Raw genomic sequence first — 19636 nt, 5'->3', positions numbered from 1 at the left:
TTCTCAGCATAAAACGAACGATAAACAGACGTATCGATTACTAACTTTGGAGCGGTTATAATATACTGGTACGCGTAAAAGCATTCCGAAAGTTCCGAGTGCAAATGACAAATGGGAAATCTGCACAGATAGACTCGGCTAGTGATCCTGATCCAGAATATATATTAACCTTACCGTTGCAAATGCTTCCTTCTACATGTTAACAATTTGTTAACGAACTGTGTTTACTACTTTTACACTAAAAGGAAACTACTAAATCTTTTAACCTTTACTACTATTCTGGAAATAATAACAATTTTATTCAATAAAATTGAGTACGGTTTATCCGAAAATATGAAAATATTTTATAATAATGGTATTTTGTAGGTATGCCTTGTTTGGAAGTTTTCACAACAAAATGTGGAGATTATCATGTAGAGGTACAAAGTCGGAGTTCCATTTAAATAGGTGTTTATTCAACTGTCACAGACTTTGCTAGGTTTCTAGGACAGTCGACGTCGCATCCGCGGAGCACGGCAATATGATAAGACAGTAGTTGCATTGGGATAACGGTGAGAATTCCTTGCAGGCAGTCGACGGTGCGAGGAATCTCCAGATGGCGGGAGGAGAAAGCCTTGGTCTCCTCGTCTCCCTCCTCGCAGATAATAATCGGGCATCCTTTGCGGGATGTGACCTGCTGTAGAGCGTTCATACACTTTACGTAAACGGGGTCTCGCAAAACAATCATCAGCACGGGCATGGAGTCGTCTACGAGGGCCAGTGGACCGTGCTTCAATTCACCAGCCATAATGCCCTCGCTGTGCATGTAAGTCAACTCTTTGACTTTCTGAAAGGCGTAAAATGAAGACCTAAGCATGGGAAAATACTACCCAAAAAAAGTATCTTACCAATGCACCTTCCAAACAAGTGGCAAAGTTGTAGCCCCTACCCATTATCAGAAGCGACTTGTGTTGGTAAAGGTCTTTGGCCAGTTCTTGAACTTTGGAGTCCAGCTGCAGAACGTCTCGGATTTGGTCCGCGAGCTTGGACAACGCCTGCAGAATCTCCAGCCGTCGCTGTTGCAGTGACAGTCGATCTTCGGACATAACTAGAGCGAACATCACCAGGGAAATGAATTGGGAGGTGTATGCCTTGGTCGAGGCCACGCCTATCTCTGGTCCGGCATTAATGTGCACTCCACAATGCGATTCCCGACATATGCTGCTGCCTACGGTATTCGTAATGCCCACAATCAGGGCTCCTCGCTGCTTACAGTAGCGTAAGGCCATTAGGGTGTCGGCAGTCTCTCCGGACTGCGATATAAAGAAGCAGACGTCGTCTCGGAAAATAGGAGTGTTTCGGTCTAAGAAGTCGGAAGCCAGTTCGACCATCACAGGAAGCTCCGTGAGCTCTTCGAGCAGCTGCCTAGTGGCTACAGCGCTGTGGTAAGATGTGCCACATCCAATCAACATCAGGCGACGACAGCGTTTGATTTCAGGAATGTAGTCTTTGATTCCGCCGAGCACTATGGCGTTACCATCGAAGCGGACACGACCGCGCATTGTATTCACCACGGAGTCGGGCTGCTCGAAAATCTCCTTTTGCATAAAATAGTCATAGTTTCCCTTCATGATCTGTTGAATTTCCATCTTCAAGGTAGTGATTTCGCGAGCGTGCGGATCATCCAGGCTCTTCTTTAGGCGATGTATACTAAGAGTACCATCCCGAACAGCAGCAACATCGTCGTCCTACCAGAAAAATAGAGTGAAAGGATATATAACAATGCTTTTCAATTTTTTTTTATTTTATAATTGATATGCTGAGTAAAAATTCGGCAATACAAACCATTTATTTTTTCCTTGCAAGTTTCTAGCGATATGCCGAAAAGAAAGTTAATCTTTGTAGTTCGTTACTCGCTCAGTAACGAGTATCTATCTGATGATCGAGTAACTTGACTACTGCGTTTTATCCTGTTTAGTTAATTCACAGAAATTGCTGAAATCTAGCTCTTCTTAACGTGTATAAAAACACACCACTTTACTCAATTTGGAAAAGCTCACCCTTTTTCACCAAAATATGTTGAATTCGTTCTCGACATAAGACTACGAATTTTATATACCGAAATAGCCTTTGAAGCCGTCTCGATAGTGACATGTCGTTTGACAGACATTCTTTAATGCTTTCTGTAAGTTTTTTGTCTAATTCGAAAAAATTCTTTATTAACATTTTCGTTAATAACTACTTACGATTTATTTTAAGGTTTAAATAATTTTTCACTATAATTTTTCTAGTTTTTCGTGTAAATGTACATTTTATATAGTTATTTTTTTCACTTGCTTTTTAACCTCATCGAGATGTGTTTTTGCTTGATAAAAGAAAGAATCAACTATATTACCTCCAAATAGATGACCCGGTTAGTGTGCTCTATGACGGCTGAGGCGTCCGACGCGAAGAAGTACTCAACTTCCTTCTCTTCCAAGGGCATAAACTCAGAAGTGCTTTCCGAACGGGGAAGCACTGGCAGTTCACGAGATTGTCCATGTGGGCGAATATCTAGCTCGTTAATTTTGTATTTTGGTTGTGTGGCATTCATGATTCGTTGAATGTACAGTTTACGTGGCGTTGATAGCATTGCGTGCCCCATTCGTAGTTTCGTAGCGATAGATACAGAAAGGACAGTACAATGTCATCCGTTGTAAGCGATAGCAGGTGCGGAATTAGAAGTGGGTGGTTAAAGGGTATTGAGTGCGCATATATATTGAATAATGCACAAAGGGAATGAAATAAAAATAAATACGTTGAAAATATATATAACTCTGATATGTTATTAAATATATGAAGCTAGGACTAGAATCGTCTATTCGTTGGGGCACTCAAATCTTGAAAACTATTGAAGCCAGAAAGGTGGTTGATGCTAAAATATATCCTTATATTTATGTGAATTCTTTTCTATCAATTGATCTAAAAAGTAATCTCGGCGAACAATGTGTTACATTTTGAAGCTCTGTTTATTATAACGAGTCTATATGCCAATGGTTTTTATTTTGAAATGAATAACTTATTATTATATACTATTGATATTGGTTATCTGATATTGCATAAAAGTGAATTTTCTTCTGTCATACACTCTGACCAGATAAATTTTGAAGAATAAAATCGAAGTATTGTTTAATTTAAGCCGAATTATAATTACAAGTGTGAGATGGAAGGTGCCTAGTACGATAAGTCGTCCAAAACCAAGCAAGCAAGTATCATTTTAAATTGATTCAATAAAAGATACCATGTTGTAATTACCTTGAGGTTTTCCAGAGTCGGCATCTAAAAAAATGTTGGCGGATGAAAAAAAGTGTAAGTGTTAGGTTAATTATTGTTCAATACATTTTCACACGCAAGCTTTTAATATATTGGTCAAAGAGAGGTGAAAGAATTATTTTACATTTTCAGTTAGTGTGCACAAAGCCCCAGCCACGTGTTATCGATTAAAAAAGCAAATGGGTTAGTCAGGTGACTACCTTGATCGGGGCTGAGCTTCTTGTCATCTACGGTACGACATCGGCGCCGAGTTCAACACAGGTGCGGCAGGCAGGAAGAGAAGGGCCGTCAAAGTGGAGTGGAGTGGCAACAGAACAATGGCGGTTGTTATAGAAAACAATCGGGAAACCACGACACATAGACAGTTAATTACAAAAAGTAAGAAGAGAAAGGAATGGCTGGTGAAGAAACTGACTGTGGAGAGACTGCTATAGCCGAGAAACCATTGCTTTGCTTACCTTTTCCGTACAGAATTGGAATGTGGTCAGTAGCTAGGCGTGTTTTTGTCTTGATTCCCACTAGCAATGGCGAACTACGCCGCGACGCCACACACTCTCCGGGAAAGTATTTGGACTTTACGGCAATAGCAAAGGCGCCCTCCACTTGAAGGATGGCTTGCTCGACCAGCTCGCGGAACGAGTAGGTGGGGTGGGTTTTCCACAGGTGATGTACTAGCTTGGCAAATACCTCTGTATCCGTATCCGACTCGAACTCGTAACCTCGCTTCGAAAGAAAGGTCTTTACATCATTGTAGTTGGTGATGATGCCGTTATGAACTACGACGAAACCATTTTCGTCGTCCGAACGGTGTGGGTGGGAGTTCTTCTCGCAAGGAACACCATGGGTGGCCCAGCGGGTGTGAGCAATTCCGACGTGGGTCGGGACGGGTTCGCTGTATTCTTTTCCGCTGAAGTCTGTGGAAAAATTGTTATTTTTGTTTACAGTTTTCTACAGAACTTACGCTCTTGAATTGCTTCTTCAAGCACTTTGACCTTTCCCGTTCGCTTGACCATGACGATGTTTTTATTATCCGGTGAGTCAATTGCCACTCCAGTAGAGTCGTAGCCGCGATATTCCAATCTCTTCAAGCCCGTGACCAGAAGGTCCAGCACCTCCTGGCGGGACTTGGGTGTCAGATAATTTAGATATGCAAATATTCCTATTGTTATAAAGTGTTATGAAAAATTAATATACACGTTATTCTTGTAGACCACTCTAATATAATAATTTAAATAACACTGAATGTTGCTGCCTAAATCAATGCTCTTTAAATGGTAAAATCACATCTCAGTAGCCTACTGCGCGAGATTTAATATAAACCTTAATAGGACGGGCCCCATATGCCGGCATTTTAACATTTATAAAAGTCTTTGTGCGCCGTCGAAATCAAACGTTAAACACGGAAATAACTTGAGGAAAAAAAAAAAACAGATGTTCCAAATTTGTCCAAATTTGTAAAACTAAGTCGAAAAAAAATATTTGTGCTCAAATACTTACCACACATTTTAATGGATATTTAAAGATGGATAAATAAAGATGTTTGTAAATATCTGTAAGAAAGATAAACCGTTAAAAAACATATATTTGAAATATAACAAATTTGTTACTTATTGCAATATTGCAATGTGTACTTTATCTTGAAATCAAATTGGAAAATAGTTGAGTTTTCCAACTATATGATACTCGGTACTCAGCTAGTGGAAATGCGATCGCGAAGTTTCATTATTTTACTGGGATATCGATAGATAGGGGAAATAAATTAGAGATAAAAGTTCAAAATTATTCAAAAGTGTGGGCGTGGTAGGCTTATGCGGCTTGTGGGCGCGAGAGTGGGCATGTCCAAAAGTTTTTGGCAAATCGATTGAAATTAACCAAACTAATAAAAATATGGAAAAATATCACATTTTTCAAGTGTGTGCGTAACAGTTTTGATCGGTTTGCGGGTGTAAGAGTGGGTGTGGCAACATGGGTCAACAAATTTCGCGCTGCGTCTATGTCTATGGAATTTGATTGCTTTGATTGTTCCTGAGATCGAAACGTTCATACGGACATACGGACATGGCCAGATCGACTCGGATATCGATCCTGGTCAAGAATATATATAGTTCAAATGGTCGGAAACGATTCCTTCTACCTGTTACATATTTTTCAACGAATCTAGTGTACTCTTTTGCTCTACGAGTAACGGGTATAAATACTACTGTATGTTGTAGAAAATGCCTATTCATGCATATTTTTTGTAGACAGACAGACGGATGCGCATGCCCAGACTTTACTATTTATCCTGATTAACAATAAATACATTGTATGGAGTGATCGCTTAATTCTGTATAAATGTATGATTACACAGTGGCGGCTAGCCAAAGTAAGCATTTTTTCCTGTTTTACTTAACACTGACGCCGTTGGCTTTCAAATATTATTCTAATTACTAAAACCGATTCAAAAACTTGGTGTTTCTTTAAGGGGTAAAGTGTATGCCTACGATAAATGGATGTTAATTAAACCTTACACCCCGAAGCTAATGAATCTAACAGAATGTACTATTTCTATTACTTTTCAAGTAAGAGTATAATTACAGGATATATACATATTTATAATATGCCCTAAAGCCGCCCAAAACTGCCACGCCCAAATTTTTTAAAATTTTTTTGATATTATTTCATAATTTTTTTAGTCTTGTAAATTTCTAACGACTTTTCAAAACACTTTTTGGACCTAGCTAAAGTCGCCAAACCGATCACGACTACACTTTTGAACAATTTATAAATTGTTTTCTCATTTTATTCCCCAATATCTATCGATTAGCGTTCGCATTCACACTAGCTGAGTAACGGGTATCTGATAATCGGGGAACTCGACTATAGCATTCCCTCTTATTAAATATGTTAACTCCCACTAGCTCAGTCGAGAAAATAGACCAAAACGTTATATCTTCTTCTATATAATACCGTTTGAATTGTATTGCGTGACTTGAGTTTTCAAACATTGTGTAATTTATTCCAGTTTGAACAAAGCGACTTTTTATTTACTTTTATAGTTAAAATGAAATGATGTATGAATCATGTATAACTATATTCCCTGTAAGTGCCCGTACACAAAGGGCCTGTAAGTTTCTGTAAGTAATTAGCTACGAGTTTCTAAACAAATAAAACGCAAAACACTGACACAAACAAGAATTTTGCCATCCACCATATTGCCGAAGTGAACGTAAACTACTTTATCAAGTCAATTCGCGGAAATAATATCTACAAATTCATAACAGGCAACCTGTTATCATCTCGTAAGTTTTCGCCCATAAAGAAAAACATACTATACACACATACATATAAACGTGTACTGCTTGTGTGCATCTGCGGTATTGAATACGCAGTTGGGCGGGCTAATACATATATCGTTCGAAAACTTAACCCGTTCTCCCACAAGATATACGTGTAAGTAAGAAGTGGTTTTCACTATGGGGAAAACACACCAGATATGCTTATGCTGTCGGCGTATGCAGCTCATTTTATCTGGTTACACAGCTGTATGTACTCTTTGAAGCGAAGATCACTACTTATTCGAACACTCCTGTGTAGGGCAGCTTAAATAAAAAATGCATGAGGTCCAAACAGGTATTTTACGTAAGACGCACCACCGAGTTTTGGCTGCTGATTCGAGTTTTGAGCTGGTTTGTTATTCGATTTAATTCAATTAAAGATTGCTGCGCTGGCATCGACAAAACCGCACTAAAATGCGCACACCATCGCGTTCCAATCTCTCAGAACTGAAGTTGGCTTGCAAATGTCTAATGGTCAACAATGCTACGCACAGCTGTTAAGTCTTTTTGAAAGCAGAATATTGTGCGAATCTCAACTTTCCAGTTTCTTCTCTCGACCCGGACTCACTTGTTTTGTTGTCGCTGTCAAGCTGGTTGTTGCTGAGTCTTGTCTCGAACAGGCACAGGTACGCTGTTTAAATAACACTGAGTCTACCTCAAAAAGCAGCGCGCACTAAATGTGCTTCTTTTATAGCCCGCGACGCCATGTCGTTGCTCCGCCGCCCCTCCGCCGACAGCCCGATCCGCAACGATCGTTAATGTCAAAGAGTCTGTCCAACTCCCGTACCGGCAGCACGCAGACAAGCCAAGAGCGTGCACAGGTAGTTACCAGCTCTTAGGACGATAAAGCGAAGGCGTAGGTGCTCTTAGGGAGCCAGCTGCGCTCTTAAAGTAAAAACTTCAGCACTTTTGAGTTTGCCCATCGTACCCTAGTAAAATTGGTAAGTCGCGCATACGCCACGTGAACATGGCTTGGTCCTAAGTTCGGTAATTTTGTATTAAATGGAGGCAATTTCAATAGCGCCTATGTTATTCCAATAAGAACGAGTTATTTGTCAACTGAAAAGAATTTGGCTATATGTAGGTTTATCTTGTGCGATTTTCAAAATATTACTCGTAGTTATCATAGTAGCATATAAATAATGAAATGTTTGGCTCACGAATGCTTTCAAACTTTTACGCAAGTAAATATCTATATATCCATAGAAGTTATTTAATGTGTATGTTTTTTTGAATTATGAAACTTTCATTTGTTTGTATCTACGGTACAAAAAAATTATTAAATAAATTTATATTTATGTATTCAAATGCTGAAATGTTAAAGCAAAAATTATTGGCTAAGTTGTGATTACACTGTTGAAAAATGTTTGCATTTTACAGTTTAGTAAACATTAAAACATTTGGTCTACGCCGAAATCGCCCGAGCACACCATATAGTTGCCAAAGGTGCAGTATTCCTTAGATGAATACATCAGTTTTTATATCCGTGACTCGTAGAGTAAAAGGTACTAGATTCGTTGAAAAGTATGTAACAGGCAGAAGAAAGCGTTTCCGACCATTTAAAGTATATATATTCTTGATCAGGATCAATAGTCCATGGGCGGGCGCCTTGCCCGTCCGTATGAACGTCGAGATCCCAGGAACTACAAATGCTAGATGGTTGAGAATAAGTATACATATTCACGAGACAGAGACGCATCGCAAGTTACCACCCACAAACCACCTAAAACTGCCAAGCCCACATTATTGAAAAATTGTTGAATATTTTTTCATAATTTTATTAGTCTTGTAAAGTTCTATCGGTTTCCCAAAACACTTTTTGCACCGCCCACTCTAACGTCCTAAATACGTCAAACCGATCACGCCTGCACTTTTAAACAATTTTGAAATTTTTTCTCATTTTATTCCCTAATATCTATCGACACTAGTAACGGGTATATGATAGTCGGGGAACTCGACTATAGCATTCTCTCAAGTTTTACATTACTTAAGGAAACTTGCTTCCTTTCTTATCTCTCTTCATAAGAAAGCCTTTAAAATTTAAATTTAAAATATAGATAGCTTACACAAATAGTCATACTAGAATCCTTGCTCAAAATTGGCCTAAGAAACTCTCTTTTCCGTGAATATTTTAAATTCACATAAAAAAGTATTCATTACCGACTTGCCCCCATTTCACTGAGAAAATCGTATTTTTTACCGACATTCCAAAAAATATTTGAATTTCTCGTTTACACTTCCAGCTGAGTAATGGGTATCTGATAGTCGGGGAACTCGACGATATCATACTCTTTTGTTTTTTTAGTCTTGTAAATTTCCATCGATTTGCCTAAAAACGTTTTGCCACGTAGACTCTAACGCCCACAAACAGCTCAAAACTGTCACGCACATACATTTGGAAAGTTTAATTTTTTTGATTTTATATGTTTCTTGTTCCGACTTCCACTAGCCTAAACTCGACTATAGCATTATCCGTTGTCTTTAAGGTCAAATTTATCGTGCACTTAGAAAATTTCAGTAACAAATCAAACATAATGGTTTATGGAACCTCGACTTTCAATTACGAAGCTTAGTAGTCGTAATTTAGTAGTGCGTTGCCGTGAACTTATGGCGCGTTTACTTCCATTACTTAGAGGTAAATATATTCTTTAATAAATTTGTAAGAATAAGAACGCTACGTTTGGCGCACAAGGTATCCTTTGCTGATTAAGTAATTTTTACAATATGAAAAAATATTATTACAATTTTATTGACCATGGGTAAGCTAAAAATGAAATTACGAATAATTTTACATAAATCTTGAAAATCGGATTGGATGTTGAAAATAATAATTAAATTCCTCCAGCTGAAAGCAGCTACAAGAGTCCGTACACCCACAAACGAATAGATCGACCGGTCCGCTTCGAATGTCGCCAAATGCAAACCTGTCCGGAATGAGAACGTATTGTATCTGTCGCCGCTTTTTGAACAGTCAATAGTATAATATAAATATGGAAAATAAATTAATGATTTCTTTTTCTAACAACTACATTAGCTTCCCTGTAAGTGGTCCACATTAAAACCAGTTTTGAGTTTGTCGATGATATTATACAACTCTCCCAGCTAGAAACCGCTTCAGTCGTAATTATCTGACCTTCACTCCCTTGCGAAAGGAAAAGTGAAGCGCTAGGGCCAGTTTGGAAACCAGTCCGGGGTCCAGTTGATGGTCAGATTACTGAATTAACAAAAGCGGTTTTCGGAGCACCTCATATATGGACCGAAACTGAACATAATAATAATGCTGTAAAGATATCAATATTGTAATATCAATTAGGGGAAATGCCAAGGAAAATATTTAAAATCAGAAAGATCACTATTGACGAGTTCCTCGATTTTCAGATACCTGTTACTCAGCTAGTGGAATTGCGAATGAGAAATTACAACATTTTATCGATGGAAATCGGAAAAAACAATAATACACTAAAAAAGTTAAAAAAAATCTAGTGTTTATGGTATACCAATAAAAATTGGCAAGACAATTAATAAAACGATAAATGCTAAACTTTTCTAAACAAAAGTGTTGGCGTGTCAGTTTTTTTTCGGTTTGTAGGCGCTAGAGTTGGCCACACAATTGCAGGAATAATCTCAACTTCAACGTTATTTCTTTTTTAACGAATTTTGTATACCCTTTTACGCTACGAGTAACGGGTATACATATATATTTTAACAGAATATGTACATACAATTTAATAAGCTCACGACGAAAACCCTGTATCGGTTACCAGAAGTCAAAAGTCGTGGACTCGGTCTGGTTTGCTTTGCGTTTGAAACGGCCTTTTACCTTTCACCTACAGTCAGGCAGCTTACAATTATTAAAGTAAATGAACACGGAAGAGTCAGCCTGTCTGCACTGGCGTAATAACTGCAATTCCTACATATTCCCAGTTAAACATAGCCTTTTTGGGGTCTTTGAACCACGTCAGACTTACAAACTGGAAACAAAGAGTAAACAAGTTTTTAAGTGTCGGCGTGGAAGTACGAATGGGCTGTGCAATGTTACTGCTTATCAAAGTGGCGATAAGTGAGAAATATACATAAAAATACAATCTTGTTTGTGCATACTATTTTAAGAGCCAGTAAAAACGCAATTCATTTAATTTTCCTCCCCTTATTCAATCAATCAATAATGTTAGAAATTATTTACAATTAAATTGTTTATGACTTAAAATTCTTCGTTTTTGTTTATATTCTTTAAAAAGACTTATATTATTTATATATACATAGATACATATATATTTAATCGTTTTCCTAGCTTCAAAACGAACGGTAACCTTTTTATCTGCGCTCCGAATTAATTTTTGTGTTTGTAAAACCAGTGGATGTTTTTAATAATTTCTTGTATAATTCTATATTGTCAAAAATATAATTATAAAATATCCTTTCTCTTCGCGAGTAAATATCTTTTGATTTGTTCACTAGTTTAAACAAATGAACTAAATCTTTTGCGTTTCTGCCTTTGTGTTTTGTTTACTCTCTCGTTTGTTAGTTGTCCACAGTGCTCTCTGGTGTTGTTTTGGTATGCAGTGCGTACTAATCTATAGTTCTAAGCGTGCAGACAGACAGCTCTCTTGCGGTACTTTTAACAGCTCGCTGGCAAGTTTTGGTTTTGTGTTTTTCTACAGTGCACCCTGGGCCAGATTCCCTATTTTTTGGCATAAAGTCAAACAATTTTGTAATTTGTATTTTGAATTTAACTATATATTATGAAAGAGCATAGATTAGGGACACCAAAACGATATTAAGTTGCAACACTGCATTTTTTATGCGATATCAAATTCATATGTTTGAACAGCTGTTTGTTCAAGCAAAATTGGGGCGAAACTTTTACTCAACTTTGTGATTCTGTTAAAAATACACCACGTGTCCAAATATTTTCAAATAAAAATATAAAGGTCAAGGTATGCTTAATATAGATAAAACTTGTTGTAACATGTTGCAATTGTTGTTGTCTTTGTTTACGCCTTAGTTTAGGCAAAATCTAACCAAAGTGTTTGTCTTTTGTGGAGTGAAATGATTTGTGCCAACTTGTGTGTTTATATTTTCCCTTTTAAGACAAGTTTGAGATTAGCCGATCGGTTCTGCTGGATAAATGGATCAAAGGAGATTGAAATGAAAAAGCCTTAGTTGACTGGGTTGTTGGCGAATTTAAATTAAATGATATTACTATTGACGAGAAAGCTAAAATCGCTAAGCAAATCAGAAGCTTTCACCTATATATAATGAAAAATCTGGCTAAATGTAACCGTAATTGAAGCATTAAAAAAAAAAGCGATGATAGACTCGGATTCGGATCACGACGATCCATTTTCTATGCATTTGGACGTACAAAATTTTTATTAATATAGTTGTATAATTATATGTATATTAAATAGATACATAAGAAAAATGCAGCTTAAATTTATTATATTAATTAATAAAAAGAAATAATCATGCCAAATTTACTCCTTACCTTTATATCCTAATATGGGCGGTATGGGTGGTCGTGGTCTTTACTTGAAATTTGACGTACGTATTGTAAATGTCAGATGCACAATTCTACAAAAATTCAGCTCTCTAGCTTAATTATTTGACTTTATTCCAAAAGAAAAGGCAATCTGGCCCAGTGTGCAGTGGTCCGAATACAAGCAAGAGAGAATTCGATAGTCAAATTCCACGACTATTAGATACCCGTTACTCCCAATAGATGTGCGAACGCGAAGTTTCATCTTTTTTCATAGCGGCTTAGCGGCATTAGGACGTTAGAGTTGGCGTGGCAAACAGGTTTTTGGCAAATCGATAGGCCGATTTGGCCGGTTTTAAGGCGTTAGAGCATGGCAAAAAGTTTTTTTGCAAATCGATAGAAATTTACAAGACAAATTTTCAAAAATTTGAAAAAAAATAAACACTTCTTTCAAAAGTGTGGGCGTGGACGTATTTAACTTATATATAACTATATAAGTATAAGCCGGTAGTGGTAGGCTAAGGGGAACGCACCACAGCCACTGGCAAAAGATTAACAGGACCGCACAGCTTATCAGTATTCTCTCACATACAAGACAAAACAAAAACCGGTAAAATAAAAGTGCAAAAATATATTTTCTAGCATATGTTCTGGTGATTTTTGTGCGGATAGTATGGTGGTAAAAGGGCCCGTAGAAATTAAGCTCCCCTCACGTGGCCAGGAGGCATCCCATATTATTGCCGGGTATGTACAGCTGCGGTTAAAATAATAGCACTACTGCAGGTGGAAAGTTGATTTCCTAAAAAAAGGTATTGAATGTTTATTTTTTTTAAAGTCCGATTGCATGAATAATAAGTACCATATGTTGTCTCTTTAAGCAAGAAATTTTTACTTTCTCAATGTAACGGTTCTTTTTGTTTTTGGGCACTTTCTGCAAAAGTGCGCGAAATAAGGCGGTAACAAAAATAGCACTGATCACGTTTTTGCTGAATAAAATTAGTATGAGTGATTGTTTTGGATTTTTTTTCGACAAATTTTGAAAAATGAGTTGCATTAAAGGTTTTATTTGATTTTTTTTCGAAAGAAGACCAAAAATTCTCTATTTATGGGTCTGGGAAAGCATTCTACCGTCGAAATAAGGAATTTGATTAAAAACATGATCTCTGAAGGTAAAACCTACGCTAAAATGGGACGGCTTGTTGGTTTTTCAAACAATATGATCCGCAATGCATTGCTGTTTGTCGAAAAGAACGAAACACGTGGAAGAAACCCCTTAATGTCCAACGTGGAGATCAAGCGCTTGGTTCAGCAAAGCAAGAAGGAGCCTTTTAAGCCGGCGACGGAACTGAAGAAGGAGCTCCAGATAGCTGAAAGCGTGGAAACAGTTCGCAAACACTTAAGACAAAACAACCTTAATGTCTGCAGTCCCAGAAAAGTCCCGCTTTTGACTGTATGTATGTATGTTTGTATATATAAATCTGAAATTTTATACAGGCATGATCGTCCTGTCCAGAGCTCAGGAACTATGACAAATAGAATGTTGTGATTCAGCATACAGATTCTAGAGACAAAGACGCAGCGCAAGTTTGTTGAGATGACATTTCGCGCTTGCATTCACACTAGCTGAGTACTGAGTAACGGGTATCGGATAGTCGGGGATCTCGACTATAGCATTTTCTCTTTTTTTTCTATAACAGAGAAAGCTTTTATTTAAAATATGTCCTAGGCTGACAATAATTAAGTGTTGTGTGGGGACGTTAAATTAAAGGATACATTGCTATTTTTTGGGGGTTAATTCTCTTGAGTGTCTTGTGCAGCCATCGGTGAGTGGGTATCTTTATTGCTCAGCCAGTGGTGAGGTCGAGTGGATGTGTTCTTCTCAGTCGCCTGTTGTCCAGTGGGTTGATTGGGTGGTATTGATTGTTTGGGTGGTATTCTAAAAATATATGTATGTTCATATTCACTATGTTTAAATAAAAAGCGATTTAAGAAGATGCTAGTATATCTACAGAGATTGTGTGTAGACAACACAGGGTTCGGCTTTTACCCGAATGTGCACGATTGTAAAAATATGACCAATCGGCGAACTATCAGTTCTTATATTTCTTAACATATTCAAAAGAGTACGTATTTCATTTCATTTCATTTATTTCACGCTTAATGACATACAAATTTATGTGATTTCAACAATAATTAAACCTAATCTACTTAAATATTAATATTGGATAATAATATAATGAAAATACTGATTGGGGAAAAATTTTAAGTAAATGAAAAAAACGACGTAAGCACTTAAAAGTAGGCTACTATTTAAAAACTATAATTAAAATTATAATGTTGTGACAATCTTATTAATCTATTATAGACCATTTCGATATTGGCTCAGTTATGTAAATCAGCTGTTGAGTGATGCCAGGGGAGATTTAATATAGTTTTAATATATTGGTTTGCCTGATTTGTAGCAGGTTTATGTGAAATTTGACTATATCTGACCATACTGGAGCACCGTACAAAGTTAATGCTTAGAAGATTGACCTGAACAGACACATCTTGTTTTATATGTTTAATCTGGAATTTTTGCTTATAAATGGATAAGTGGATATTTGACAGTTGTTTCCCAGTTGATATTTGTTTATGGAAAATATATATTTTTGCGTTTATGTATAAAGTATATTGCTTTCGTCTTCTCTGGACTGCCTGCAATTTTCCACTTACAAAAGTAAGATTCGACCGAGTCGTAAGCTACCTGAAGGTTTGCAGTTACATATGCCTGCGAGTAATCCAGAGCAGAGAACAGCTGTGTCATCAGCAAAGATCGATGTTGTGCAATGGGTTAAGGTTAGGAAATCTGAGGTATAGATATTATACAATATTAGGGATAAGCATGAGCCTTGGGGATAACCGGCGGGAATATTTACTGTCGTGGATGTGGCTTTTCTTAAATGGACAATAAGGGTTGGTTTTCTAGGAAATTCTGAACAATTTGTATGACCGATGGGAGAAAATTTAAACAAAACCTTTTATGGATTAGCCACAATGAGTCAAAGACGGCTTTAATGTTGGCTTTAAGTTGACTTGGACCGAAGAAAGTTGTTTTTGATAATTTTTTAATTCTAATTGGTGCGTGTACTGTGTTGTGCTGGCTACGGAAACCGAATTGTTCACATGGCAAAATATTATGGGATTCAATGAATAGGGTTATCTTTTCTTTTATTACTTTCTCGAGTATTTTGATTAGAAAGGAAAGTAGGCTAATGGGTTTATATGCGGACAATGAATCTGCCGGCTTGTTAAGCTTTGCAATAGGAATAACTTTTTTACATTTCCAAGTAAACGGAAAATAGCACATATTAATCACACAGGTCAGAAATTTTACTCCTTTTAAGGGAAGAGCTTTTAGACAAAGATTAGCAATACCATCACAACCCGGAGATTTATTATTTTTTAGCTTTTTAATAAAATCCTTTATGACGCCATATGGGATTAGAGAGCGATATTCCAGGACTTATTTCGAAAGTCGAGTAACGCTTTTGTAACTAGTTTGTTAAGCCACTTGAAGAGTATAAGATCGGTATGCTGTCTATATCTTAGCCAGTTTCGCCCCCGAACATTTCTGCTTTTTATGAGGTTAACGATATTCTGAGGCAACGGTTTAGGGGAGAATTTAATTCGTTTTTTAGGAACACTAAAATCTTTATCATCGCGGAAGATTTCGCAAAAGACATAGCATCAATATCATGTGGGGTGCATAACGTGTTTGGATCAATATGGGGAAGCGATCTATTACAGAAGCGGGAAAACTTCTTCCAATTGGCTTTCTTTATGTCAAAGCAATCGAAGATATCAGTAAGTGGCAAGTAATTAGTAACTTCTAGGAGCACAGGTAAATGATGAACTGAGAGTGTTTATTACTCGCGGAGTTATAAGATATTGCGGGCGATTTGTTGGGAACAACTCTAGAGCATACGGTTGACCGTGCCTTCCTGCAGGGATATAGGTGTGGTTATAGGGATATAGTTATACGGTAGGTAAAAGTTGTTGCTTTCAAATTTGGATTTTTAGCAGGTTTCCCCATCAGTTTCCCCTGCGACATCCCCATGACTGGTGTCGGCAATTTAGGTCACCTCCTACAATGTAAGGCCCATTTGAGCGGATTAGTTGGTGAATGTCGGACAAAAAGAGTTGTTTTTTCTACCTACTGGAAAGTAACAAGAGTAAATAGATGTCAAAGTGCCATCTATATTTGTGTTAGGAAGAGGTAGCAAGGAATGGCGAATACTTTTTTTATATTTATTGCCACCGCCACCCCTCTTTTGTCTGTTCGATCGCTTCTATAACAGCTATAGTTGCATATTTTAACTGAAAAGGTGTTTTTTAACCAGGTTTAAGAAACTAGGCCAATGTCAACATTTTTATTATACAGAAAATGAGCTTGTCTAACATTTTGGAAGGAATTTAAATGCAAGTGATTATCACCTCAAATTGCTCGGACAAATTGCTCAGACCTTGATTTGCATTTAGTTTAACTATTTATAAGCTCGAAAGTGTTCGATTTTAATTCGTCTAGCGAAAAAAGATCAGCACTGTTGGTATTTGTCAATGAAGGTTCTGCATTGAGACTAGGGAAGGCTCTGAGGTTCTTCTGAATGATTTCTGACAGCCCTTGTTCTCGGATTATTTCATTCCCGTATCTTCATAAAGTTCAGCCTAGCTGGGCATTCCAACGAAACGAGGATGCTCTGGCACTCATTTGACTTGTGGCTTTCAGCGCAGTGCATACATTGAGTTTTGATGGCACATTGAGACGAGCCGTGGCCAAACATCTGACAATTATAGCACTGGGTAATAGAATTCGATCTCCGCTTTTGATAGTCCCGTTTGACTCTAATGTGGTCGATGACAGACTGGCTTTTCTTTAGATCGCTGAGGCGGATTGTCTTATTTACAAAGTACACAACGTGCAAAGAAAAGGAGCTGTTGTTCTGCCTTTTTCTTTGGACCAGCTTAACATTTGTGCATTGGAGATTCATACTAATAAGCTGTATTTTTACCGTTTCTGCCGGCATTCCATCTAGGCCAGTAAGAATGGCTTTATAAGGTCTCATGTTTTTTTATTGGCAATGGAAAAAAAACTCATGCAGCATACTTTTTAGATGAGTGTAGATTGTCTATGTTTTTAATATCCGTGCAGTGCAGTTTTACTCCAATAGAAATTCTTCTGATGAAGAAATCTTGAATTTTGAGTACATTGCACATTGGACTGGCCCTTAAAAATAAATTTCAAACCGCCGGGCAGAATTCATTTCTACTAGGGCTCAAAACAACCAACAAAAAATTTGGGGCCGATCGGATAATGTTTAATGGCCTCCAAGTCGCCCCAAAGTTGGATAATTTGGTTTATATGGAGAGATTACTCATACATACGTAAAGCTTGACATCTGTAGCTATTAAGTGCAACTCAATCCTGTTTGTTGAACAAAACTCACGGACATACTTGACTTTATAGCTTTAATACAATTTTCCGAGTCAAGATTCTGTTTATGCCCTCATCTCTTTGCTGTTCTTTCTATAGAATCTGGATGAATCGGTATAAAACGGAAAAATATTTACCACTCCGCAAACGATATATTTGATCCGAAATCGTATTTAAGTTTAGATCACGAAAATCGATACACAACCTGTCACTAGGTATCACTATCGTTCTTCTTCTTGACTAATAACATTGGACCTGCAAATGGAGAACTGCTGGAACGCTAACCAAAGAGACTCTAATCTGCGCTGAGTCGATATGGGCGCCTTTGAACAGTTTTATTCTTATCAATTTAACGATGCACCTGTGGTTACACGCTTATTTGGTATCGCAATTACGAAACTATCGGCATACTTTTCCAATATATTTCTTAAAAGTATATTTCAAAAAGTATTTACAAACTGTTCTCAGGTGCATTATTCTGAACGGCATTGATAATTTTGGATATGTAAATACTAAATTTATCAGATTCAATCAGTACACCGATTGGCCAACTTTCCCACAAAAATGGCACATGGTCTGCAACTGCGCTCTTAACTTTTTCTTTCTGGGCCAGAATCATCTTCGTTGTTACGTTTCTTGAAGGCGTAAGCTTGCAGCTGTTGCAGAAGCTGATTGCGCACCACATTAGTCGTAAACACCCAACGCAACAAATTATTATCGAGTTGTGCCATGTGAGCCAACGCTACCGCTCCTCCAAATTCTTGGGCTTCCATTTAGACAGCAAAGGTGACAATGGGACTTCCATACTGGGCAAAGCTCTCTCCAGGTTTTGGACGTCCAGTTCCTTTAACTGCGGCCATGCCAGCGAAGCATATCTGCGACAGCCATTGCGATGCACTGGCTTCTAACGCTTTGCTCAACGCTATTACGAGCGCATTATCTGCAAAGATTAAATCCACCGTGGTGCACCATGCAGATGGATCCGCTCCAGCGCTGTCAGCGCAGAATTTTGGCGGTGCACTGTGGTCCAGAATTCGTTTTCTTTGGCATAAAGTCTAAATTTTTATGTCAATATATCGTCCTTTAGCAATTATTTTCTAAAACAAAAAATTTCATATAAATAAAAAACAGAAAACAAAATTGACCGAAAGCTTCACTAAATCTTTTTATGAGCTTTTAAAGGTGCAATGTTTAACAGCTGAGGACAATTACCGTCAAATTATTTTCTTATGTTTGCAAGTGGTACGATTGTTAATTTGCACGATTGTTAATACGCATCCATAAATTATGGTAAAATATGGAAACTAAAATCCAAGGTACGTTGTTTTTAGCGTATGTAGTTAATATATGTGTAGTTGTACTGTTTTTGTGTTGTGTTTATGTGTATTTTAACAGATAATTCTAAAGTGTCCCCTGTGTTTCGTGGAGTATAACTAATCTTCTGACAATTTCTGACAAAAGTTAAAAACGAAAGTTTGTACCTTTAACTATTGTCTTTGACGGTAAAGTAATATCTATTGCTCATTTTTGCTCGATTTCTAATAATTTGATTTTATATAATAGGCAAGTTCGAGTTCAGACATAGCGACCTCCTGGACATTTGGATGCGTAACAATAGGCAAATAAGTTATGTTTCAGATTACGTTTATTATCAACAACAATAATCTGGAATCGAAACGGAGAAGAGATTGACAAAAAAATATTACATTTTGAATTATTCATTAAAAGAAATCTGCCCGAGTGTAACAGACAACTTGACCGATATATAATGCCAAACATACTAAGTGGATGGCGTCTAAGATAAAAATTCTTGTTCGTGATTTTGAAAACTCTAAGACAGCACAGCAAATGTATAAGCACCAGGCTTTTAAATAAAAGCCATAACAGCGACATATATCCGCCCTATAATGATGTGATCGAAGCAAAATTACAGTGCCGACCAGAGGGTATAAAAGTACTGGAAAATACTGCTCAAGTGCTACAACAAAATCTCTATATCACCAACGATCCATAAAGTACTCGTCCACGGATTTCAAATCAATAATTCGGCGTTGGTTCCACTTGGATGCCTAGGCG

General features: G+C 37.4%; 1 protein-coding gene and 2 long non-coding RNA genes across 11 annotated transcripts; 1 reads left to right on the top strand and 2 right to left on the bottom strand.

Annotated features, from left to right (window-relative positions):
- Positions 1-259: 259 nt before the first annotated feature.
- LOC6613776 (glutamine--fructose-6-phosphate aminotransferase [isomerizing] 2) lies at positions 260-7264 on the bottom strand. Of its 5 annotated transcripts, none has more exons than XM_002038210.2 (9): positions 7177-7264; positions 4789-4841; positions 4253-4450; positions 3750-4205; positions 3492-3518; positions 3274-3297; positions 2375-2532; positions 888-1727; positions 260-826 (listed from the first exon to the last, which is right to left on the bottom strand). In XM_002038210.2, the coding sequence occupies exons 2-9, from the start codon at positions 4793-4795 to the stop codon at positions 452-454; spliced, it is 2085 nt and encodes a 694-aa protein (XP_002038246.1). In that variant the 5' UTR covers positions 4796-4841; positions 7177-7264; the 3' UTR covers positions 260-451. The 5 variants fall into 5 exon arrangements, with proteins under 5 accessions (XP_002038246.1, XP_032578367.1, XP_032578365.1 ...); XM_032722476.1 differs by having other exon boundaries at positions 2375-2496; XM_032722474.1 differs by lacking the exon at positions 7177-7264 and adding an exon at positions 6458-6474.
- On the top strand, positions 6803-18996 carry LOC116801638. Of its 3 annotated transcripts, XR_004362141.1 has the most exons (5): positions 6803-6903; positions 6989-7234; positions 7303-7549; positions 18801-18876; positions 18956-18996. It is a non-coding gene; the product is annotated as an uncharacterized LOC116801638 (long non-coding RNA). The 3 variants fall into 3 exon arrangements; XR_004362143.1 differs by lacking the exon at positions 18801-18876 and having other exon boundaries at positions 6804-6903; positions 18956-18993; XR_004362142.1 differs by lacking the exons at positions 18801-18876; positions 18956-18996 and adding an exon at positions 11700-12182 and having other exon boundaries at positions 6804-6903.
- LOC116801640 lies at positions 9323-11163 on the bottom strand. 3 transcript variants are annotated; one of them, XR_004362145.1, is made up of 2 exons: positions 10919-11163; positions 9323-9888 (listed from the first exon to the last, which is right to left on the bottom strand). It is a non-coding gene; the product is annotated as an uncharacterized LOC116801640 (long non-coding RNA). The 3 variants fall into 3 exon arrangements; XR_004362147.1 differs by lacking the exon at positions 10919-11163 and adding an exon at positions 10429-10557; XR_004362146.1 differs by lacking the exon at positions 10919-11163 and adding an exon at positions 9991-10072.
- Positions 18997-19636: the final 640 nt, after the last annotated feature.

The sequence above is a fragment of the Drosophila sechellia genome, chromosome 3R, assembly GCF_004382195.2.
Source record: "Drosophila sechellia strain sech25 chromosome 3R, ASM438219v1, whole genome shotgun sequence".
Lineage (NCBI taxonomy): Eukaryota > Metazoa > Arthropoda > Insecta > Diptera > Drosophilidae > Drosophila > Drosophila sechellia.
Note: the sequence above shows the minus strand (reverse complement) of the source record. Positions and strands in the feature narration are given on the sequence as shown.